General features: G+C 37.0%; 2 protein-coding genes across 3 annotated transcripts in view; both read right to left on the bottom strand.

Annotated features, from left to right (window-relative positions):
• The window catches only part of podxl2 (podocalyxin-like 2), a 26,487-nt gene extending 17,609 nt beyond the window's left edge, over nt 1-8,878 (bottom strand). Inside the window, exons 1-2 of one of the 2 annotated variants that reach the window (XM_079592658.1) lie at nt 8,446-8,878; nt 622-864 (exon numbers count right to left, since the gene is read on the bottom strand). In XM_079592658.1, the coding sequence (XP_079448784.1) occupies nt 622-864; nt 8,446-8,479 (277 nt within the window). In that variant the 5' untranslated portion in view covers nt 8,480-8,878. The remainder of the gene's footprint in view (nt 1-621; nt 865-8,445) is intronic. The other variant, XM_079592657.1, reaches the window with a different exon arrangement.
• Nucleotides 8,879-9,679: 801 nt separating this feature from the next.
• Nucleotides 9,680-25,594, bottom strand: mcm2 (minichromosome maintenance complex component 2). Its single transcript, XM_079592648.1, has 16 exons — nt 25,470-25,594; nt 24,209-24,393; nt 23,219-23,391; nt 22,156-22,428; nt 21,327-21,546; nt 19,675-19,882; nt 18,746-18,880; nt 16,469-16,660; nt 16,291-16,384; nt 15,327-15,577; nt 14,334-14,460; nt 14,016-14,128; nt 13,644-13,886; nt 12,090-12,272; nt 11,842-11,997; nt 9,680-10,086 (listed from the first exon to the last, which is right to left on the bottom strand). The coding sequence occupies exons 1-16, from the start codon at nt 25,473-25,475 to the stop codon at nt 9,976-9,978; spliced, it is 2,670 nt and encodes an 889-aa protein (XP_079448774.1). The 5' UTR covers nt 25,476-25,594; the 3' UTR covers nt 9,680-9,975.
• Nucleotides 25,595-25,660: the final 66 nt, after the last annotated feature.

Here is a 25,660-nt window from a genome sequence, read left to right as displayed (position 1 = left end):
ACTGCAGTTACGTTTGGTGATGCTAGTACAGCAGAAATTACATACTATAGACCCAGGATAATTTTCTAATCAAAAATAAAAAAAAATGCTGATTTTAAATATAAATTTCATCCGGAATAGAATCAAGCCATGGTGAAAAAGGCGTACTGTTAAATGTATTAAAAATGCATTATAGTATATTTTTGTATTGTACTAAAAACATACTTAAGTACATACATTTAATAGTACGTCTTGATCACCTGAATTATTTTCAGAGCAAATATTTAGGCCGCTAGTTGGCATGACAAGTGCTCGACTCATTTTCAGTCGTAAAATTGCAACCAAATTTCATTAATTTTTTTGTCAAGAATGTATATTTTACACCGCTAGTTGACAAATGACAAGTACTTGACAGATTTTTGACTGTAATAATGTGACCAAATTTAATTTGTAATAGAATCAAGTCAAATTATTGTTTTTATAGGGAATATTTAGACCCCAGGTTGACTAATGAGACTCTTGACGTCAAATGAAAAAGGAAAGTCGTATCTTTTGAGTCTTTGAAAGTTTACAAAAACAAACTTGGTGAATTTGGAGTTATATGCACTTATGAATCATGTTTTGAATAACTGCTTTACTCACCATTCATGGCACCGCTGTCTTTGGTCTCGGCGTGAGCGCTCTTGCCGTCCTCGCTGTCTTCAAACCCAGAGCTCTCCTGAGAACTCTCCATGAATCCGGGTTTACGATCCCTCGAGACCTCCTCATGCTCCTCAAAGCCTACGGGAACATCCAGAACCGGCCCGTGGGAGCGGAGAGGATTGGGGAGGAGCGCTGGACCGGTACTGAGAACCTCGGCACACACCAGAACCAGGAATACTGAACCTGGACGGAAGAAAAATATTTAACTCTCTGGTGCTCTTCGCCTGTCGGTCAAAAATTTTCGATTTTTTTTTTTTTTTTTTAATGAAATTGTACTATACTATATTTTAGTTTGATAATGTTTTTTTAATTTAATATTTCATATTTTTATGGGAATTTTATGGTACTAAATTATATTTACGCTGTGTTCATAATCCATTTATTCACTTTTTGCGCATAGACTTGAAAATGTAATTTCCATTTTAAACTGTCGTAAATCTTGAATGCTTTTAGAGCACAGACTTAAGTTTGATCTCTTTCAAAAGACGACACATGGCAGATTATTGCTGAAGTGAAAAAAGTTTTAAAAAGTGAACTTAAAAAAAGTTACTGAATTTTACGTTTATTGTTATGAAAAATGTGCAAAAATACTTTTAAAATTTTATATGAAATATGTATTTTCCAAAACATTTTCAAAGCCATAAATCTCAACAAGTTGTGTTAAAAATTTAAGCCTAATATCTAAAATAAAATTAGCTTTCAGTGAGATTTTGTTTGACTGCAGTACCAAAACTTTCCACTAGGTGAGATTCGTCTCCCATTCATTTCCAATGCAGTCTTTTTTGACAACGAGGAGCACAAGTGTGACTATTTTTTTCAGGACCATTTAACCTGTTCGAATCATGTCCATGATGTGTGTGGATGTGTGTGTGTGTGTTCAAATAGCAAGTGCTAAAACATTTACCAAGTTTCATACCATTCCCATGAAGAATTTGTTTTTAATTTTTTTACAATTTCCGGTCAAAAATGACCGAAGAGCACCAGAGAGTAATATAGCTAACTTTATAGGCCTGGGCTGAGTGAAGATATAAACAAACATGAAAGAACCAAACCCACCATTTAACAATCTCCTTCACCACAAATGAATCTTTCGCAAACTGTGACAAATGCTTTCAAGGGTGTGTATATATATCCATCAAACACTGACTGGAGACATCTCGAGTCCTGGCCTCAATGGGCTTCAACCACAGATGGCTTCGTATCATGGAGGCTTAGCATTGTCTCTAAAACCAGCCGGTCTTATCTTTCCTCGCCCTACCAGGTCACCACAGGATTAGCACTGGTTTTAACACTGGGCAGCTGAAAAAGGCGACAACTGGCCTGAAATCTGCAACTAGCCTTCCGTTGGAGCCAAGATGGAGTTTCAAAGCCAATTACACAGTTCTCTAAGTCTGACACGGCTTTAGTTTTTATTCATGGCGCTGTTAAATGAAATATATTCTCTAGCGAGGCTTGGTTTAATTAAGGAGGCCAGCAGGCTGATGTGACTCTGGTATTATATTTAGCAAGTGTGTGATTGTGCGGTAATTAACAGGGTGGAAAGACTGGGCACTTCCTGCTCCAATTCATGAATAGATCAACTTTGCTTTCTGGAAACGTTCCAGTGTTTTTTAGAGACTCTAAAGACACTGGACGTCCAGCGAACTTGAGCCATGCAATGCTGGGGAAACTTCCAAACCAGAAGGCTGTTGGAGAGCATAATCCCAGATAACCAAATGACATTTACTGAGTAAATGGGTTGATTATAAGCCAAAGACGTGCTTAAGACCACTTAAGACCTGTTTACATCTGGTATTAAGATGTGTTTTGGTCGATTGGATCACAAGTAGACGAGGGAGACACTTTCCCGTTTACACCTGGTGTTTTAATCCCTCTTCTGTCCACTTTCAACCACTTCTGTCCTGATTTCTTCAAGTGGAGGGTCTATGGCCGGGTAAATGTATGGGATTTTTCAGATCTTTAGATCTAAAATAAGCTTGCGCAATTTACATATGAATGTGGGAAAATAATCAAGAGCATCAGCTTTCGTTTCTGCTCTAAAAGCCGCAAGACTAGTCAAACACTATGAGTGTGTGTTAGAAATCAGGAATGGTGAGAGAACAGTGTTCTTGGGATGTTCAAACCAGGGTCTCAAGCCTACAAAGTTTAAATCCCGTCTGGCCAGCGCGCTTCCTATAATATTTACACATTAGGTCAGTAGGAGGAGAGTAAACGTCTTTTGTGGCTCATGCGAACACATGAGCGTTAACACTACGAAAGCAATCCAGATGAATGCGTTTTTGACTACCTCTGGATGTGGTCAAAAGTGGACAAGCTCAAAACGTTTTAGACCCAGTTTACACCTGTATTTAGCATCGTCCACTTGTGATCCAATCAACCAAAACGCATCTTAATACCAGGTGGAAACAAGGCCTTTGTCCAAAAACATACTACATTTGTTCCATTCAACTCGAAAAGTCTCAATATCCAGCATCCTACTTGGAAAAGTGCAACAGAAAAAAGTGCCACTTAAAGTTTAATGTCGTACACCTGCAGAATAAATGCTAGCATGCAATTCTCCAAAAATTTGTTCGCCAGACAAACATTTAGCTGCCATGGTACTTCTATTTGCATTAAAATTAGCTGAAAACTTAACGATGCTGAATCGCCATTGGTCCCCGAGCGTTGGGGAACAATGACCTTTCTTTCTTTCACGTGACCTTTCTTGACAAGTCCAAATAATGGCGCTTTTCCATTACCAGTACCAGCTCGACTCGTCTCGCGTTTCGCTCCGTTTTCCATTGCAGATAGTACCTCCACAATAGTACCTGGTCGTCATAGCGACACGACACACACTCGCTACCCACACACACAGGACAATGGAGGAAATCGAGTGTATGCTGTTTTACATAATATTAGCAATGGGTATATCACTTAATCTCTGGCAAAACTATTTAAAAATGGCGGGGTTACTCAGGATACTCCGTCTGGCGCGTGCAATGATGACGCAGTGAATAGTGACGATTCTCTCTGACCAATCAGCAGTCTGCCGTGTGTCACGTCACATTTTAGTATCGCCTCGGCTCGCTCAGAACCTCGCTGAAGGTGATACGAAAAAAAGTACCTGGAAGCAGGTACCGGTACAACTTTACACAGTGGAAAACCAAACAAAGGCGAGTCGAGTCGAGGCGAGCTGGTACTGTGTAGTGGAAAAGCGCTATTAGATTTCAGAGCTAAGATTATCAGTGAATAATGCCTTATCTTAAAACAAATCTATCAAAAGACTAAAAAAGAATAGAATGCACCAGCCGTATGGACTACTTTCAATGAGTGTTCATTTGTTGTCCTTTTTAGAGCTTGATAAGTCCCTACATGGTCACTAACAAAAAAAAGAAAGAATATATAGTTACATGTTGGGGGTGTAAATAATGTATTTCCCTCCATCTTTCTATTCTACTAAACTACCAATCATTAAACCAGCCCAAAAGTGCAGTCGCACACACACAGTCACCTTATCTCTGTAGTGTATGTCCTTAGAAAGCGTCAATGCCTCACTCCACTAGATCACATTAATTATGGTTGACGCAATCTTATTTTGCCTCAGTGGACTCCGGTTTCTGCAAAGGCCACTTCTGACCTCGCTTGATCAGTGAATGAAAAATGTGAATTTGCTGACGGCTAAAGCCAAGCACGTCTATCTCTGAGGAACGCTCCTTGCCCTTCTGCCTCAGAGATGCTCTCAAAGTTCAGACAAGCGTTAGATAGTACATTAATCATAAAAGCTAATACCTCGTTTATAGAGGCTCTGCGGCAACAAACCCTGTCCGGGATATTCACACCGGGGAGAGAGTTGGATAAACTGGATGAAACTCAAGAAGATAAAACATTTGTGAACCTGGACCACAAAACCAGTCACAAGTCGCACGGGTATATTTGTAATAATACATAGCCTAGTCCTACCAGACTCTCATACATTTTATTTGTACAGAGAGTCTGGCCTCTCTCCATTGACAAGAGTTAATTTCCATGAAGGCGGATACTCTGTTGAAGTTTAAAACTATTGGATCTGGCCAGAGCAACTCTGGATCTGCCATAACCAATTGCTAACGTCTGCCTTAGCCAACTCATTCACCACTAGCGGAGTGAGCTAAGAAAATCAAACTTTTCCCGAACCCCGTGGGGAGGAGGGCCACAACATCATGGCCACAAACAAAACTCAGCAAAGATTGTTCTTGCTCCGGCTTTAACTTCTGGATATTCGGCAGCGTTGCCACAACGGACAGAATGGCTTCGCTCGCATCTTTCTCCGCCGCCATTACTGAACTACAACTCAAACTAGCGCACAACCTCATTGTTCTCAGCCACTCCCTCTGTTCGCTGATTGGACAGGTAAAAATTGGCTGGAGAAAACCGTGAATATACCGCAAATCCAGACGGCATACTGAAGGAAAATTAAAATTGAGCGGAAGTACGTAGGAGGGCGGAGCCAGGCTAAACAATAAATTGTATGGGTCAAAATTATAGATTTTTCTTTTATGTCAAAAATCATTAGGATAATAAGTAAAGATCACGTTCCATGATGATATTTTGTAAATTTGCAACTGTAAATATATATAAAAATATATTTTTGTCAAAGGAGGCAGGAAAAGCACGAATACAACTTTAAAGGCGATTTTCTCAATGTTTAAATTTTTTTGCACCTTCAGATTCCAGATAGTTGTATCTCGACCAAATATTGTCCTATCCTAACAAACATCAATGGAAAGCTTATTTATTCAGCTTTCAGTTAATGTATAAATCTCAATTTCAAAAAATGTACCCTTTGTGACTGGTTTTGTGGTCCAGGGTCACATTTGTGCATTAGCTTGAAGAACGAAACAAGAGGAAATATCTTGCTTAAGATGTGAAATATGCCTCAGACTTGTTCTTGACACAGTGGTTTTATATCATAGCATGTCCAGTGCCCACCTGCTTATGTCTAACTGATTTCATAAGTCTTAATATAGTGCACATTCATCTATTCAGACCAAGACGCCGCAATCCTGTGCCATCTGATACGAACACAAATCCGTCACATAGCAGCTATTGTACTAAATATACAAGCAGTTCAGCCAGCGCCAGTCTCAGACTCCGTGAAAGAGCCGAGGAAAACCTGAACACAGGATAAGATGATTCATAAATCTTCAATCCCACCAAAGCCTGGCCCAATTTAAAGCGTGAGGCACCTAGACTTCACTGAGAATTTATACGGTTGCCAATTAATTCTTAGCCCCACGTCTTTCTAAAACCTCCCCAGCCTTTTCTTTTCTTCTCGGATATGAAGTGGAGATAAATGCTGATGTCACCTGACCTGAATGTGTTTCTGGGCTGTGCCAGCTTGCATTGCAGCAGAGCCTGTGGGTGTAGGTGGCATGGAGCATTAGGACTCAGATTTATAGTCGTCAGACTGGCAGCTGCAGGTCTGCGGTTGCGGTTACTGATAAAGAGAGCACGAGTGGTGCCATAGTACTGAGTGATTACCATATTTGTATACTACGGTATTTAAATTGCTCTCCGTATGGTATGTGTCCAATTAAAGATGATATATCCATGGTATAAACATGATACTGTAACTACAACTTAAATTAAATGGCAATACTAGAGATGCACTGATATGAACATTTTGGCTGATACCGATAATTCTTTAAATTTGAAAACCGATAACCGATATATTGGCTAATAAATCTAAATCCAAATTTTTATATAACATTTTTGAGAGCCTGATTACAAAAAACAAAAGTCTTATTAAAATCCATCACCCAAACACACAATTATAACGTTCTCATTATAATGTTATGTAGCCGATATGACAGACTTGTGCTGTGCATGTTATACTAAACTGTATTTTACTTTTTTGAAGTGATTTCAATCATATTTCAAGCAATTCAAAACCATCATGTTGAACAGTGCACATCTGAAGTGTCTCAACTGAAGGAAACAATCCATTATTTATCGGCTTTGATATATCGGCCAAATTTTCTTATCGGGCCGATAACAATAACATTAAAAATGAACATATATCGGCCGATACCGATATGGTGGTAGATGTATCGTGCATTCCTAGGCAATACTATGACTTCAAATGTTTACTATATAGTAGTAAGGTACTTCAAAGAATACCATGGTATAAGTTCAAAAAGCAATATATTACCATAGTAAGACCACAAAAAAGGGACATAATTAGATATACCATGGATTGGGAGATTCAATGCAGCATTTTGACATATTACATGACATGAAATGTTTACACCAAGGTATATTTCAAAGAATACCATGGTATACATTCAAAATACATTGTATTACAACAAAAAAAGTGAAATATTTTGATAAATATCATGGTATAGCCTACTCCAAAGAACTGCAAAAAAACACTATGGTAGCATGTCCAAAAATACAATAGTATTACGTATATAGCCTATATCATGGAAACGTAATGCATATATCAAGAAATTCTAATGTTATACGCTGGAAAAGTTGTAAATAAAAGATTTTTTACAAGAAAATACTATAGTATTTCAGTCTTTCTACTTCAGTTTCACATTTAATTCAATGTGTCACTGGCCAATTCTTTGAAAATGTAAAATTTACCAGCACTTTCTGAGTAAAAATTGTTTCAAAATAATCCTAGTACAATTACTTTCCTATGATTAAGCTTATCAAAATTAAAACAATATAAACCTTACGATTACTCTACCACATGTCCCTTAAACACAGTGATACCATGGTATTTACATGGTACTCCAATGCACTTCTCAAAATACCAAGATATTAACCATGTATGATACACAGTAATATCCCAATAGTTTAGAAAAGGGAGAGCAAAAACTCACAAATGCACATTAAACCAGGACATGAACAAATGCCTGTGTGGAATGTGATGTTGAACATGGACTTGGATTAAGCCTGAATCTGTGCTGGCCATTAGACTAAACAAACCTGACCTGTCCTTGTTGTGTCTGGCCATCGGTCTGTGTGGGCAGCAGCACAGAGAGGCTTTTGACCAGCACAATCTGCCAGCCGTGGCCTCATGGGCATGACAAGCCATCACACACACACACACACACACACACACACACACACACACACACACACACACACACACACACACACACACACACACACACACACACACACACACACACACACACACACAGCATGCCAAAAACAATCAGTGTCCACAACAGCTGCAAAATGCTCTTTTCTCAGTTACATGATGAATCATGCTGAGAATCCTGACTGGACCTGAATACACAAGCTCGTCTCCAGATGGAGAGGAAAAGGGGTGTGTGCGCCGTAATCTGCACTACAGATCAATAACTCAAATATCTGAATCATTTGAGTGCCTGGACTTTTCATACAAGATATTGGAGATGATGACAAGCACATCACAAAAAAAAAATCACAAATGATCATATTAGAAAACAACAATGCCCCTTTCTCCACTCATGGCGCCAATGAAAAGTCTTAATGATGATGCACACCACTATAAATCAAACCTAATCTTCCACATTATCAGACATTTGAGGCTTTTTAATTATTAAATCATGAAAATATTAGTAGCTTGATTTAAAAAAAAAAACAAATACATTAATTTATTTAAAAAATAGATTAATAATAATTAATGTTTTAATAATAAAACTAATACTTTATACTTTAAAATATTTTTAAAATATAACATATTTTTGTATAAATCTACATGCAAACTCATTTCACAAACATGCACAAAAACCCCGCCATTGAACTCACCAAAGATCAGGCAATGACCAGACACGACTGACATCTCTGCAGCTTTAAATGATCGCAGTGAGGAATAATCGCGTCAGTTTTACAGTTCGTTCATATGTGCATCATACGTGACTTACTGACCTCAACGTGCGCGAGAAGAGACGCACTAACACGAAATACTCATCGGAATTAAAAACAAAAGGTCAGTCGATAGTCTCGCGCTTCATCTGTCTTTCTATCCGGACAAGCGTGATGCACTGTGCAAAATATACGAGGAAAACTAGACGGTAGTTTTGTCTGCTGCTCCTCTTGCTCTTGCAGTCAATGAATTAGCAGGGATATATTGAGGATTTTGGAGGGTTTGATTCCTGCCTGGCGCAGTGACTGCAGGGATGCTGGGTCCTAAACACCGCCGCTCTTATTTTAGCGACAACGGCCAGCGATGGAATCCTGTGTCGTCAACCAATCAGAACGCTCTTATTATATTCAACGGTAAAACTTTACAATAAGGTTTATTAGTTAACATAGTTAGTTCATAATGAGCAATATGTTTGTTACTGTATTTGTTAATCTTTGTTAACATTGGTTAATAAAAATACATCAGTTTATTGTTAATTCAGTGTATTTATGCTAACAAGATTTAAGTATTAGTACATGTTGAAATAACATTAAAAAAGGCTAATAAATGCTGTATGTGCAGTTAATGTTAACTAATGTTAACTAAAGCTTATTGTAAAGTGTTACCTTATTTCTTTTTTTTTTTCATAGTTGCAAGTTAATGGCAAGAAATAAAGACAGAATTGCAAGAAATAAAGACAGAATTGCTAGGTATAAACAGTTTATATATCACAATTCTGTGATTTACATGAGTTGCGAGATAGAACCTAAAAATTTCAAGAAATCAAGTCAGAATTGCAAGGTATAAACTCACAATTGAGGGGGGGGGGGGAAAGTCTAAACTAAAAAAAATATTTTAGATTTTTTTTTCTCATTATTGAGATATAAACAAGTTTCGAAAGTTACGAAATTTAGCGCATTATAAATAAAATGTACTATTATTATTAATTGTGAGTCAAAGTCTGAAATTGCAAGATATAAACTCAAATCTGCGAGAAAAATCAGAAATGTGAGGTCACGATTACCTCTTTTAACTCCGTGGCGGAAATAAGCTTCCATTCAAACAAACTACTTATTTTACATTTCCTGACAGGAAGCAGAGATTTCACTCGCGTAATAACTTAAACAAACGGTGAAGTACATACACAACTCATTTTTATTGTCCAATAACAGTACAAAAGTTATTTTTTCCATTTTTACAACATTCAAATAATCTGACACCAGGGAAAATTCAAGATGTCACATGCAGCCAAATACGACCACAATGAGCCGAGCAGATCACTACAACCGTAATGACTACGGTAACAAGTTCACGAATGGACCAAAAACAATATTCAATCCATGTAACGACTGGTCCAATAACCACATAATGGAATTATATACAAGTCCGGATGATTCTAGGCAACTCCTTTCAAAGAAACCCAGGACGACTGCCTAGAACTGCTGGACGATGAGCTTTTTCTTGCCGTCGTGGGAGAATTTGTTCGAGCGAAACAAGTCGCTGTCGTAAAACGCAGACAGGTTGTGGATGTTAATCTGTCGGGCCTGAAAACAAAAACAAAAAAGACAGAGTTACATCTCAAATTCACAAATGACACACGTAACATGCCTGTAATTCAATACTTACTGGAACTTTTTTAAGTAAGCAAAAGGTACGAGAGGCTCGTGCCTAACAACGCCCTTCAGACGCGACTTATTCACGATACAGCGCTTGCCTCTCGTACCTTATTGCATTTATAAAACGGTTACCACACAATATAAATATTAAAGCCGAAAAACATGTATCTATGCAACTTTCATGAAGTAAAATCACTAAAAGTCTTCCTTCCGCTGGAAAAAATAGTCCCTGACCGTAAACAGCAACAAAAGTTACATTATTTCGCCTTTAGATGGCGGCAAAGACTGTGTTTATGAGTGAGGCAGTCAGCAGAGAAGACTTTTATATTGAAAGGACTCAAACATTGTGATCACGGAGAAGGAAGATAACTGACAGATGACTGTAGGCTCGGGAAAACCCCTTAACTGTTTACAGGACAAGATATCAGAAGCTTTGCAGCGGACTTTCATACTGACTTTTTAAATTATGAACAGGGCTTAAAAACGAAAAAAAAAATAAGTCGGTTCACTCCGAGCAGAATCGATATTTTAACGTTTCCGTTTTTGCGTTCCTCGTTAAACATTACTGTTCCGAAAACGGTTTGATTAGAAAAAATACCGGTTAATAACGTTATTTTAATTTAGCCTATACTTTAAACAAATAGGCTATGTATAAATTAGAGAAATTTTCACTCAAAAATAAGATAACATTTATTTCATAACATTGTTAAAACCACAACAGAAATACCTGAATTGCATAATATTGACCTGTTTTACTGGACCGTTAGACAATTGAAATTGGCCCTCTAATGCCTAATTCTTTTCAAAAGAGTGATAGGCCTACAATTATTTGTACTTTTTTTTTTTTGCAACACGAATTGTTTTAGAAATTACATGAATAAAAATGATATAAACTGGACAATCATTGCTCTTTTAATGCACCGTCAACTGCTAATTTCAAAGCAAACACTGCGCACTGCGCAACACATCCTTGCATCACATAACCAATTTCAGTCTGCTAATAAAGCTCGATCATTTAATGCAACAACATTGTAAAACTACAAAAAAAAAATAGTTATCATTTCCGGTAGTCCGTATGGCTATCTTCACGTTTCTAAGCATGTTTTAACTTTAACATACCTCTGAACATTGGATGGGTAGCCTACTGTGGGTGACAAATCTTATCGTGCCGAAGAGATTGTCTGCCGATGACTGGGCATTTCACTCACGCTTAATGCGTCAACGTCACATGTTGAACCACTAAATTCATGATTGGTCAATGGCAAATATTAAAGAGAACGATAAAATAACGTTATTAACCGGTTAATAGTCATTTTAAATAAACGTTTCTGTTCAGAACGATTCAAATTGATTTTAGTTTTGTTTTTGTTCCTGTTAAAATTTCGTTCGTTTCCGGTTCAGATCCCTGATTAAGAATATAGGATTGACCTGAAGGAAAATGCTATATCTACTGTACACTCGCTTACTCGATCTCTCACAATACTCTATAGCTTCAATGAACAATATCAATGAGATCAAACATGTTTGCGTTGCTAAGAGTGGTTGCTAGGGGTGTTGTGTAGTGATACATAGAACCGTTGGGTGAAGCGGTCAAAGCCGTGTTTTATCGTGAATAAAACAGCTATTGACCAATCAGAATCAAGGATTGGAACTAACCGTTTAATAAACGCATGTATTATTTACCTTGTCCACCAGATCCTTCTCTGCTATCTCGATGTTGTCCTGCTGGGCTCCGTAGCGGTTGCGCTGATACGAGACCTGTTCAGAAACCAGCTGCTTCAAGATGAAGAGCAACAGCTCGTTGTTGTCTCGCCTGAAGGCCAGATACCGCGCGAACGTCTGTGGAAATGCGATACATGAGACTTCGGTCACCAGACAGACAGAATCACAAGACTTGCAGAACTGATCCCGGATCTGTCCGATCATCTCACCTTCCGCATGCTCCTCATCACGCTGAACTTCTGTGTGTCGATAAAGCTCTCCAGCATGACTCTGATGGCCATGTTCACGTCGTCCTCCTGCACGTAGTCCCGCAGGTGCATGCGAGCGTGAGCCTCGGCCATGCGGATCATGGACTCGATGTGGCGCACCGTGATCGGGATGCTTCCTGTGGCCTGCCGAACAACACGTGTTAGTAAACTGAGGAGAACATTTCAGTGATAACTACGCATGGACGCAATTTCTGTGCGGATTTTGGGAACATTTTGACCCGCACAAGATGTAGAAAAGTAATTGCGATTTTTATTTTCTGAAAAATATTACGATAAAAAAAAAAAAAAAAAATCCAGGTTTTGGCCTTTCATCTAAAAAAACGGAGCTTTTTGGAGACACAAAGAAGATCAATTAAATGCATTTTTCGCAGTGAAGTGTGGACTGTGACAACGGAGGTATTTCAAATTGCACTTTAAGTAAAATAATTATCGTTAGCTGTGCTTTTGCTTTACGGGCTGCACAATTTAGCCAACATTTTGTGATTATATATTAATGTGGGTATTAAATGATAAGCTAAATACAAATATAAAAATGACAAAAACTAAATAAATATGTGACCCAGGACTTATGGGTCAAAATAGAGATTTATACATCATCTAAAAGCTGAATAAATAAGCTTTCCATTTATGTTTGGTATGATAAGACAATATTTGGCTGAGATACAACTATTTGAAAATCTGGAATCTGAGGGTGCAAAAAAAAAAAAAAAAAAAATCGCCTTTAAAGTTGTGCATTTATGTTCACGATTGTGCTGCATTCACTCACAATTTAAAAATATATATATATTTACGGTTGGAAATTTACAAAATATCTTCATGAATCATGATGTTTACTTAATATCCTAATGATTTTTGGCATAAAAGAAAAATCGATAATTTTGACCCATACAATGTCTTGTTGGCTATTGCGACTTGCGACTGGTTTTGTGGTCCAGGGTCACATATCACTATTGTAATATTTCACTATAAACTAGGGCTGTCAAAAGATTAATCACGATTAATCACATCCAAAATAAAAGTTTGTGTTTACATAATATATGTGTGTGTACTGTGTAGAATTATTATGTATAAATACACACAAATTCATGTATAAGGAATAATTGCATTTATATACTGTATATACATTTATATAATATATAAATATAACCAATTTTTCTTAAATATATACATGATTGTGTGTGTTTTTATATATATAAATGATACACGGTACACACACATATTATGGAAACACAAACTTTTATTTTGGATGTGATTAATCGCGATTAATCTTTTGACAGCCCTACTATAAACTAAATATTAATGCATAAGCGGTTCTCGTTTAAGAACACTGTGCCGTGACTCACTCTGAAACATGCAGCGCATATATTTATGTAATAAACTCGCAGCCTTAGTGATTTGACAGTCGCACTACGCTATATAGCAATTTCAGTTTTATTTTGATGAATGGAGCGACACTAGTAAAGCATCTTAAAATAGTCCTCAAAAGCGGCTCACCATAGACTCTCTTCGAAGGTCGCTGTAGATGCGGGCCACCTTGTCCTGGTCCATCTGATTGAGCTTGGGGCGCACGCGCTCTTTGGCGTATAAGATGTACTTCCTGAGCAGGTCCTGCGGGATGGGGGGGGCATCGGAGGTGTTGGGGAGCAGCACTTCCTCTAAACCGGCCACGCCCCCTTCTTTGTTGCTTGGGTGATGTTTGATGTGGCTGCCCACCACAAAGCGAGCCAGCATCTCATCCTGAACGCAGAGAATTGCATTATGGGTAAAGTAATTTACAAAATTTTTGGTAAGACTTTAGTTTACGGTCCAATTCTTACAATTAACTAGTTGCTTATTAGCATACATATTAATAGGATATGGACTCACCTGCACTGGGTCGACGGTGTCTCTTACGACGCACAGAACGTCAAATCGAGAAATGATGGGCTCCGTCAGGTCCACGTTATCAGAGAACGTGAGAGACGGGTCGTAGCGCCCTCCTTTAAACAGAAAGTAGAGTTTCAGAAGAAAAATGAGTGCTGTCAGAAACGCTGCTGCTACGTTTATTAGCCCAGCAGGAAGTCATTTAAAACCTGACTGCGCTATGGATTAACATGCGACTCAAAAGTGCCGATGGCAAAATTGAAGTTGTGACCCTCATTTCGACTTTCATTAAACAGTTCCGTCACGAGTCCCAGAACGCACCGATGGGATTGGAGGCAGCGATGATCGTGCAGCGAGCCTGTAGCGACGTGACGATCCCAGCTTTAGAAATGGAGATGCTCTGCTGCTCCATGGCCTCATGGATGCTGGTCCTGTCCTGATCGTTCATCTACAGAACACACACACACACACACGTTCACTTGGGTATTCATCAACAAACATTGTAATATGGACTCAAAAATAGGTGGATCAGTGCATCAAAAACCTTTGGTGCTCTTCACGTGTCAGTAAAAAATTACTGATTTTTTTTTTTTTTTTCTGTGAAATTAATGAACGTTAAAGTTCATTAATGTATTTTTATGGGATATTTTATGTCAAAAAGGGGATTTTATGGTACTAAATTATATTTACGCTGTATTTATAATCCATTTATTCACTTTTTGAGCGTAGACCTGAAAATGTAATTTCCAACTTAAATCTTGTAAATCTTGAATGATTTAGAGCACATTTAAGTTTGATCTCTTTTTAAAGATGACACTTGGCAGATTATTGCTGAAGTGAAAAAAAGTACTTAAAAAGTTACAGAATTGTATGTTTATTGTTAGGAAAACTGTTAAAAAAATACCATTTTCAATTCTTATATGAAATGTATATTTTTCAAAAACATGTTTTACTCTAAAACTGAGAATATCAAAACCATAAATCTAAACAAGTTGAGATTTCAAAAAAAAAAAAGCTTTTGCTTGAGATTTTGTTTGGCTGCAGTACCAAAAGTTTCCAGTAGATGAAATTCGTCTCCCATTAATTTCCAATACGCTAATTTTTGACCGCGAGGAGCACAAATGTGACTTATTCAGGACTATTTAACCTGTTCAAATAAACCCGTTTTTTGTGTGTGTTCATATAGCAAGTGCCAAAACCTTTTCCAAGTTTCATTCAATTCCAAATAAAAAAATAATAAAAAAATCTGTCAAAAATGACCGAAGTGCACCAGAGGGTTAAAGCTACAAACTGCGACCTCAGACGTCATCGCACCTTATCAAACTCGTCGATGAGACAGACTCCTCGGTCCGCCAACACCAGAGCTCCCGCCTCAAGCGTCCACTCTCGAGTGACGGGATGGCGTTGAACGTAAGCCGTCAGACCCACAGCGGAGGCGCCCTGTCCTGTAGTGAAAACCGCCCGGCTCGCAATCTTCTCCACGTACTTCAGGAACTGGGACTTGGCTGTTCCCGGATCTCCACACAGGAGGACGTTGATATCACCACGCACCTTGTGCTTCCCGCCTGTGGACACACACATTACTCACTTGTACCAAGACAATCTTCATCTGCTAGAAAATATAGTACCAGACACGTGTATATAATAGTGCTGTGCAACGATTAATCACATCCAAAATAAAAGTTTTTGTTTACGTAATATATGTGTGTGTACTGTATAGAATTATTTGTATATATAAATACACACATGCATATATATTTATGAAAAAAAAAATGTACAGGTGAAACTCGAAAAATGTGAATATTGTGCAAAAGTTCATTTATTTCAGTAATTCAACTTAAAAGGTGAGAGTAATATATTATATAGACTCATTACATTCAAAGTGAGATATTTCAAACCTATATTTGTTATGATTATAGCTTATGAAAATTCAAAATTATAATATTGTGAAAGGTTTTCATAAGCTGTAAGCCATAATCATCAAAATTATAACAAATAAAGGCTTGAAATATCTCACTTTGCATGTAATGAGTCTATATAATATATTAGTTTCTCCTTTTAAGTTGAATTACTGAAATAAATTAACTTTTGCACAATATTCAAATTTTTCGAGTTTAACCTGTACATGCAAATATTTCTTAAATACATACATGCATGTGTGTGTCTTTATATATACAAAATAATTATACATAGTACACACACAAACTTTTATCTTGGATGCGATTAATCGTTGCCCAGCGCTAATATTTGAGGTATCAGTTGTGAAAGATGAAGATACCTGGATTTTTGGCTTCGCCGCCAAACAGAGCGAGCGCCAGGCCGCGTTTAATGTCCTCGTGGCCATAGATGGAAGGACCAATACTTGCGAAAATCTGTACGAGGAATAATTAAGCTTTAGTCTGGAGAAACTTTCCTATGCGCATTAAAATGTCTGGAGATGTGTGAGCATCACGCACCCGCTCTCCGATGCGCTCGTCTTTGGACAGAGCCATGATGGCTTTGATGTCTTCGTCGGTGAGCTCCGCCACTGCCACGCCCTCATCCTTACGAGCGATGTGATTGGCCAGGATTACGGTGGCGAAAACAGGGAAGCCGTTAGCCATGTTGAGGGAGCCGTCGTAGTTGTTGTGGTAGATTCCTGTGAGCTCCTGACAAAATAGATGTTTGGATATTTTATTTTAAGCTATATTCAAATATTTGTTATATTGGGAATACATATATTTAGAGAGGCTTTAATATTATTTGATAGGTATAGTGATATAAACAATACAAAAAGCAGATTTCAAAAACTTAAGTTTTAAATATTTACAGGTTGAAATTGAAATATTAGGGTATATTTTATTTAAATATTAGTGCTATGCAACGATTAATCGCATCCAAAATAAGTTTGTGTTTACATAATATTTGTGTGTGTACGGTGTATAATTATTTTGTATGTATGAATAAACACAGACATGTATGTATTGATTTAAGAAAAATGTGTTACTTATAAAATATTTATATATAATATCAATTACACATACAGTATATAAATACAAAAATTTCTTAAATATACAAAATAATTATACACAGTACACACACATATATTATGTAAACACAAACTTATTTTGGATGCGATTAATCGTTGCCCAGCACTATAGCAAATATATATTCAAATATTATTTGTAATGTTGTGAAAAAAATATACATTTAGAGGGGCATATTTCACTTGAATATTATTTGATATATAGTGATATAAACAAAAAGCAAATATCAAAAACTTAGTTTTAAATATTTACAGATCGAAATTGAAATATTTGGGTATGTTTTATTACATAGTTATGTCAATATAGTTCAAAATTGTGATTTTATGTCATTTATATGAAGATGTTATGTCAATATAGTTCAATATTGTGATTTTATGTCATTTAAATGAAGATGTTATGTCAATATAGTTCAAAATTGTGATTTTATGTCATTTATATGAAGATGTTATGTCAAAATAGTTCAAAATTGTGATTTTATGTCATTTATATGAATATGTTATGTCAAAATAGTTCAAAATTGTGATTTTATGTCATTTATATGAAGATGTTATGTCAAAATAGTTCAAAATTGTGATTTTATGTCATTTATATGAAGATGTTATGTCAATATAGTTCGAAATTGTGATTTTATGTCATTTATATGAAGATGTTATGTCAAAATAGTTCGAAATTGTGATTTTATGTCATTTATATGAAGATGTTATGTCAATATAGTTCAAAATTGTGATTTTACGTCATTTATATGAAGATGTTATGTCAAAATAGTTCAAAATTGTGATTTTACGTCATTTATATGAAGATGTTATGTCAAAATAGTTCAAAATTTTGATTTTACGTCATTTATATGAAGATGTTATGTCAAAATAGTTCAAAATTGTGATTTTATGTCATTTATATGAAGATGTTGTCAAAATAGTTCAAAATTGTGATTTTATGTCATTTATATGAAGATGTTATGTCAAAATAGTTCAAAATTGTGATTTTATGTCATTTATATGAAGATGTTATGTCAAAATAGTTCAAAATTGTGATTTTATGTCATTTATATGAAGATGTTATGTCAAAATAGTTCAAAATTGTGATTTTATGTCATTTATATGAAGATGTTATGTCAAAATAGTTCAAAATTGTGATTTTATGTCATTTATATGAAGATGTTATGTCAAAATAGTTCAAAATTGTGATTTTATGTCATTTATATGAAGATGTTATGTCAAAATAGTTCAAAATTGTGATTTTATGTCATTTATATGAAGATGTTATGTCAATATAGTTCAAAATTGTGATTTTATGTCATTTATATGAAGATGTTATGTCAAAATAGTTCAAAATTGTGATTTTATGTCATTTATATGAAGATGTTATGTCAAAATAGTTCAAAATTGTGATTTTATGTCATTTATATGAAGATGTTATGTCAAAATAGTTCAAAATTGTGATTTTATGTCATTTATATGAAGATGTTATGTCAAAATAGTTCAAAATTGTGATTTTATGTCATTTATATGAAAATGTTATGTCAATATAGTTCAAAATTGTGATTTTATGTCATTTATATGAAGATGTTATGTCAAAATAGTTCAAAATTGTGATTTGATGTCATTTATATGAAGATGTTATGTCAATATAGAGATCCATCTCCTGTGGCGGCTGGTTTATTAAAGAGGATTTGGGAAATATTGCAGTGATTATGGTCTGTGGACTCACAATCTCGTCTCCAGGTTTGCAGTGGTCCACCAGGTCGGCCAGCAGGATGGCGTCTTTGGAGCGAGGCAGGCGACCCGCCGCCACTTTCCCAGGACTCTCCTGAATGGTGATTCGCTGGTAGTTCTGGTACACGGTCTGATAAAGGCAAGAGCGCTAGTTAACATCAGAAGGAGAGAGAAACCGATGCATCCGCTGCCATGGCAACAACTGGCAAAACTCAGATTAGGGTTGGTCTCTTATCAACACATTTACATAAAGACAGAAGCAAGGATCTTAGGCAAAGATAATTTCATTTCTAAAATATATTAGCTTGTTATTTAATAATATAGAACACTAAAATTATACATAAAATATAGTTGATTAATAACCAACCTCTATTTCACTGGATCAGGTGAAATAACTTTAATATGGATGAACCTCATGAAAACGGTCAAGAACATGTTATGCCACCAAATAACTAAAGACACAAATGCTATATGCACTATTTTCTTTAAGTGTTCATATATATAGATAGATAGATAGATAGATATATAGATAGATAGATAGATAGATAGACAGATAGACAGCTACCTTACTAACTATTAGCAGAGATTAGGAGTTTACCGAGGCAAAAGTCATAATAATAGTCAGAATATCATCCTAAACTAAAGTGTTGCCAGATTACGGTGGTTATAAATTTTTATTTATAAGGCAGACATAACTGTAATTATATTTTAATTGTGAAAATGTGCTTAAGTGCCATAAAAATAAAGCAAAAAATATATATATATATTAATGCCCTTACTATACTTTACAGTAAAAAAAAAAACTTTTTCTTTTGTTTTTCTTTTGATTAGGAGGAGAAAATGACCCAGATATTTTAGATTCATAACATCAACCCAAATGAATGTCTCCACGGGAGATGTGTCAGAGTGACCGTCCTCACGCACCTGCTCCATGTTTATATCGAACGGGCCGAGCGACTGGCACTCGGGACAGGAGCCCGGCTTCACCTCCTGGTTCTGGGACTGGAAGAACGGACCCAAGATGAAGTTACACTTGTTGCAGTTGTACTTCACCATGCCGAGCTGCGGCAGGACTCCAGTGCAGCAGGTCACGACCCCACTGGTGCGGATCAGCTGGTTCAGGTGAAGCTGCCTGCAAACAACAAATAGTGAAAATAGATTCATTATTAGGGGTGTGACTAGTGTTGTCAAAAGTACCGGTACCAAGTTGGTACTAAAATTGTGAAAATGTGACGATACCAGCATTTCTGTAGCACCGGTAGTACCGGGTACATTCGGCAACCACTAATAGGAGCTGCTTTCAGTCGCTTTGGTGTTTATCTAAGCGCGGGGCTTTAGGCTAACTTTTTTATTAGGAGCACAGTAGCCGATATGTGTAAATTAAACTGCAAAAAGACTATTTAAATATTAACCCTGCATGTTCTGCTTGTCTCTGAATCGAGCAGACCCGCGGTTTCATTTACCACACACACACACACACATATGACGCTCACGCCGTTTTCAGTCTCTGCTGCCTCACGTTATAATGAGGACATGATGAAATTCACATGAGTCACTTCATGAACATTTTACAGTTTCATTTGAGAAAAAATATCGTCATATCATATACACACACAGAAACTCAAAAGTATTCATGGCAAATCGTCAAAATAAAAGTTCGTTTTAACTTGAATAAATTGACAGAAATAATTATATTAGGCTACTGCATGTTGTGCAGTAATAATGTGTGCATAGAAGGTTGCTTATTCCTCACTTGATCTTTTTATGAGCAATATACGTTTAAACTGCATGTAGCCTTCAATGCTTATATGTATTATTTACTTATGATTACCGTCATAAATAATTAGATCAAATAATTTTTTTAATAGTTTAAAATAGTTCCAACAGATTTTGCTGTGGTACTAAAATTGGTACTGAGAACCGTAAAATTGTAATGGTATCGGTACCAACTACTGGAATTTTGGTATCGTGACATCCGTAGGTGTAACAATATATCACAATACAAAAATGCAACAATATGTATCGTGGATACTGACATGTATTGTGTATAGTTCACCCAAAATGAACATTTCTGTGAGAAAAAAAAAAATCTAACTTTTCAGAGGTTTAGTGTCAGTACTACATTAAACTACTACATATTATGTTGAATATAATGTACAATGTGGGTTCTGATAATGCCAAATATCTGATGTTACCAGTAAAAAGTGTCGTACATTATTTCAAATATATTTAGTCAGTGAAAGAGCGCAATCATATCCGTCTAAAATATGTATTTATTTTCAGCTTCAGAATCATGAATATTGTTATTCTGGTTTTTCTATGTTCTTGGGTTTCCAGCACCAAGTCCAAGCCTACTCATTTACACACATAATGTAATACCAAATTTAGCATTAAACAGTCAATTTTTTGTTAACCTTTTATCAAATGTCTTGGAGTATCGTGATAATATCGTGTCGTGAGTTCAGTATCGTGATATGTATCGAATCGTGACATTAGGGTATCGTTCCACCGCTATAAATGATATATATATAACATTATTTCTTGAAGAACCAAGAGTATTGTGTATTTGCTGGTACCTGAGCGATCGCAGTTCTTCCACCAGCGGCAGGTTGCCGATGCGGACGTGGATTTCGTGCGCGATGCGGTCGTATTTGGGGTACATGGCCAGCACCACCTCTTTGGCGGCTTCGTCGAAGATCTTCAGCATCTCCGCGGGAGCCTCCGGCAGAAAGTACGCCAGCACGTGCTCTCTGGACGCCAGCTCTTCATAGTTCACCAGCAAACTCTCCTTATTTTCTGAAGAGATCGCAATACGTCATGTCAAACGTCTGGATTATAGAATAGGGTTTTACATTCCTGTCTCTCTCGTGAAGCCAACATGGAAGCGACTTAAACCGCAATTCATCAACTGACCACAAGAGACAGGCTCCAAAAGAGAGTCAATCACATAGAGTCAATTGCCCATGTTAAAATGCCCAACTTTACAGCAGAAAAAAATATGTTTACAGCCTGGTGTAAAAAATGGTTTTGGTCTATATGGCTACTTTTACCCTTCATGACGACTGTTAGGGGGGTGATTTTTTTTATAACTCAACCGTTTAAATTATATTAAGCCTTAAAGTTCTGCATAATTAAGGGCGTGGCCACTTGAGTGACAGGTGGATTGCCGCTCATGTCACTACTAGCCGCGTGTCTGCTGTCTGTTAGCGCCACGTCACCTCAGATAATCCGCCTCGCTAGATATTTTCATTTATCCGGGAGTGACGCGCTCCCAAGATGGTGACGGCCGGCTCCGCCCACTTTGGGCTTCAAAAGCGCTCTTCAGAAACCTACGAGTGATGTCACGGACACTACGTCCATGTTTTTTTAGCCTTTGGTTTTCCCAGATGACCGTCCACCACTCACCTTTGCACATGTCGCTGATGCGCTCTTTGAAGACGTTGTGTCCGTGCTCGTCCACATGCGTGCGCAGGAAGTTCTTGAAGCGGTGGTAGATCTCCAGTCGCGGGGCGGCCATCGAGACCCACTCCCGGACCGTGTGGCCCTTCATGTCCTCCAGGTTCTCAATGCTCTCGATCATCTCCTCATCCTCGCCCTCCAGCGCGACGCCATCGGCCGCCCTCTCCGCGAGGACACGCTGCCTCTTCGTGGGCCGCTTGTCGTCCTCGTCTTCACTGTCTGTATATCACAGAAACATCACATACAGTAAGACTTTTGTTTAGTGATAATTTATGCACTGATATTGACTTATGTCTGCAAAAACTTTTGGGGGGGAAATTTAATTGCGGTTTATTTGCTGTACGTGGTTGTAGGGCTGCACAATTTGGCCAATTTTTTTAAATTATTGTGATATATGGTACAATTACTTATATATTATATAATATATATACAAGTAATTGTTATTGTATTATATGTAATATATAGTATATAATATATGGTACATGGCATATATATATATATATATATACTGTAATATATGGTACAAAAACACAAATATATATTTATATATATATATATAAATAAATAAATTACTACATGAAAATACAAAATTACTGTAATTTCACTGTAAAATTTTTTTTTTTTTATTAAGAAACAATATAATTTTTTTATTTTAATTTAAAACTTGCAATACTAACATTTATAGCGGTCTTCATTTTCAAACATTAAACCAATGAACCACAGAAAACCACAGAAAGCTCTTATCAAAAGATTGAGAAGCTGGTTTGTGCATGTTGTGTTTCCAAACGCACAAGAAAGTGACGAGCGAAACTATAAAAACACCTGCGGATCATGAGCTGCTCGCGTGTAAATGAACACAGTGCCGCGCTTCACTCATGATTTGATAAATCGCACTGAGCCATACGCCGATTCTGCTTTTATTTCACTTAAACGTGCAGCCCTACATTAACTGATCTTCAGTGGTTTGCAGTAAAGTTAAGTGTTATTTAGCATTGACTAAGCCGCCCACCGTAGAGGAGTCCGCGCCCGATGCGGCCCATGCCAAGGCCGTGTTCGCGGTCCCGCCGCCTCATGGCCGCTTCTGCTTCCGCCCGAGCGCCGGGTGAGAGTTCACTGAGATCTTCATCCTCATCCAGACCTTCCACTTCATACCGGTCCAGTTCCGGGATGGCGCGGTAGTCTCTGTGAAAAATACTCTCGTTAGCTACAAGTACATTCCTTTCATTCAAAGCCAACTTGTTTTCATGCAAACTTGCGAATTTAACCAAAAAGTGGAGTATCACATAAAACATTCGTGCTAATTCCAATATTCGTGTTTGTTCTTCTTCATATCCTGGTAAACTCGCAGAAAGTATTACTAATAAAAATGGTTTGCGGAAACCAGTGAAGCCACTATGGCTCTTTGTTCCCCCCCCTGTATAATAAATGACTTGCACCTCAGAGCTAGCAGGCAAAACACAATAACAAACACTGTTGTGCGATCTTGTGTTCGGACGCCTGATGTTTGAGAATGGGATCGCGTGAGACGGTCCTGGGAGATTATTATACCAATTCATTTTAGTGACAGCCACTGGCTTTGTGTGCAGTGAGATTTACTTTATTGTAGTTCATGAACATGTCTTCTTTTTGGATGAAGATGCTCATAACTTCCAATGTTTATTATGCAATATCCCAAAATTTGCATAAAAATATGTACTATTTTTGAATGGCATGTCAGCAGCAAAGCTATCTACATGGTGATCAACTAAAAAAAACATACAAATATGTTAAAAGAAACATATGTATTAATAAAATAGTCATTTAACTTTTTAGACTTTCATATCACTGCATCAGCATTTACATTTTTTAAGCACAATTTGAATTGCTAACCAATGAAATTAAAATGTTATTATTATTTTGGGAAATACATGAGCTGGACGTTTTTTTGAGACGTTTGCTTTCCTAACAATCCCCCTGTTAATCTGCAAACCATCACAAAGACACACACAGTATCTCTCACCTCTCCATCCCATCTCCGATCAGCTCCTCTCCATCTCCGTCGTCCTCGTTGGCAATGTTTTCTCCCAGAATGCCCTCGGACTCGTCCTCAAACGGAGGCAGGTCTCTGCCGGGGCTGGAGGTCAGGTCACCCCGCCGGGAGCCACGAGTGGGGCTGGTGGCCATCTGGAACGACTCGGAGGAATCCTGTTTTAATGCGGAAAAATGTCAGTGTTAAATGTGACCCTGGACCACAAAACCAGTCACATGTCACACGGGTATATTTGTGGCAATATCCAACAATACATTGTATTGGTCAAAATTGCATATTTTGTAAATTTCCTACCGTAAATATATAAAAAATATATTTTTGTGATTGAATGCAGCAATACCGCGAGCATAAATGCAAAACTTTAAAGGAGATTTTCTACATATTTCTATTTTTTTGCTCCCTCAGATTCCAGATTTTCAAATAGTTGTATCTCGACCAAATATTGTCCTATCCTAACAAACCATACATCAATGGAAAACCTATTTATTCAGCTTTCAGATGATGTATAAATCTCAATTTCAGTAAAATTGACCCATATGTAACTGGTTTTTGGGTCACATATAAAACAAAAATATTTCCACTAGAATTTGATGTCAAAGGACAGACTGAAAAGTGACTGAAAATGCACATGTGCAAGTAGATAAGGGTGAGATAATAGTAAAACTGACTCAATATCGTTACTGCAAAAAAACAGACCTGTCAATCGGACTAAAACTAATGCTCTACTTTCATACTAGTCACTCACTTGAAACCACAATGTTACACAAAGAATCTAGTTTAACCCACGTGGGACATTTTTTAGACTGGTTTAACCCTTTACAAAACTATAGCTTAAAATATTCAACATGTCAGTTCAGGAGCTTTTCAGTTAAAAACAAGAAATGTTTTATTGTATCTGAATAATTTTGGTCGGCTTTTTAACAGGCCTAAGTTATATCATTTGACAGTTACAGTTATAACAAAAAAGAAAATAAACAAAACTCGAATTAAAATTACTTTAGTGGAAATGTAAACGCACATTTGCTCAAGTTTGTATATTAAATTGAGTTTATTGTTAAATATAGATCATTACATTGCATTATGGACCAACTAAATAATACTTTTATGTGCCATGCACATTTCAGTCATAATCACGGACACGTTTGTAAACGTCAAACACTTTAAACACATTTAAACTATGGCTTAAATGATTTGTTTACATATAAAAAGATGATATACAAAACACACTCACCGCCATGTTCTCACGTCCGTCTTAAACAGCAGCTCGACTGTAGACTAGCGTTTCCCGGGAAGACTGACTTTTCGCGCGAAATTATCCACGTGACCACTAAGCGCGCGAGAAACGTTCTGAATATTAATTGAGGAAGAGCGTCAGAGCACTGTGATTGGTCCGTTGGCAACTGCGTCACTCTGAACTGAACG

The sequence above is a fragment of the Phoxinus phoxinus genome, assembly GCF_949152265.1.
Source record: "Phoxinus phoxinus genome assembly, chromosome: 20".
In the NCBI taxonomy this organism is placed as follows: Eukaryota; Metazoa; Chordata; class Actinopteri; order Cypriniformes; family Leuciscidae; genus Phoxinus; species Phoxinus phoxinus.
Note: the sequence above shows the minus strand (reverse complement) of the source record. Positions and strands in the feature narration are given on the sequence as shown.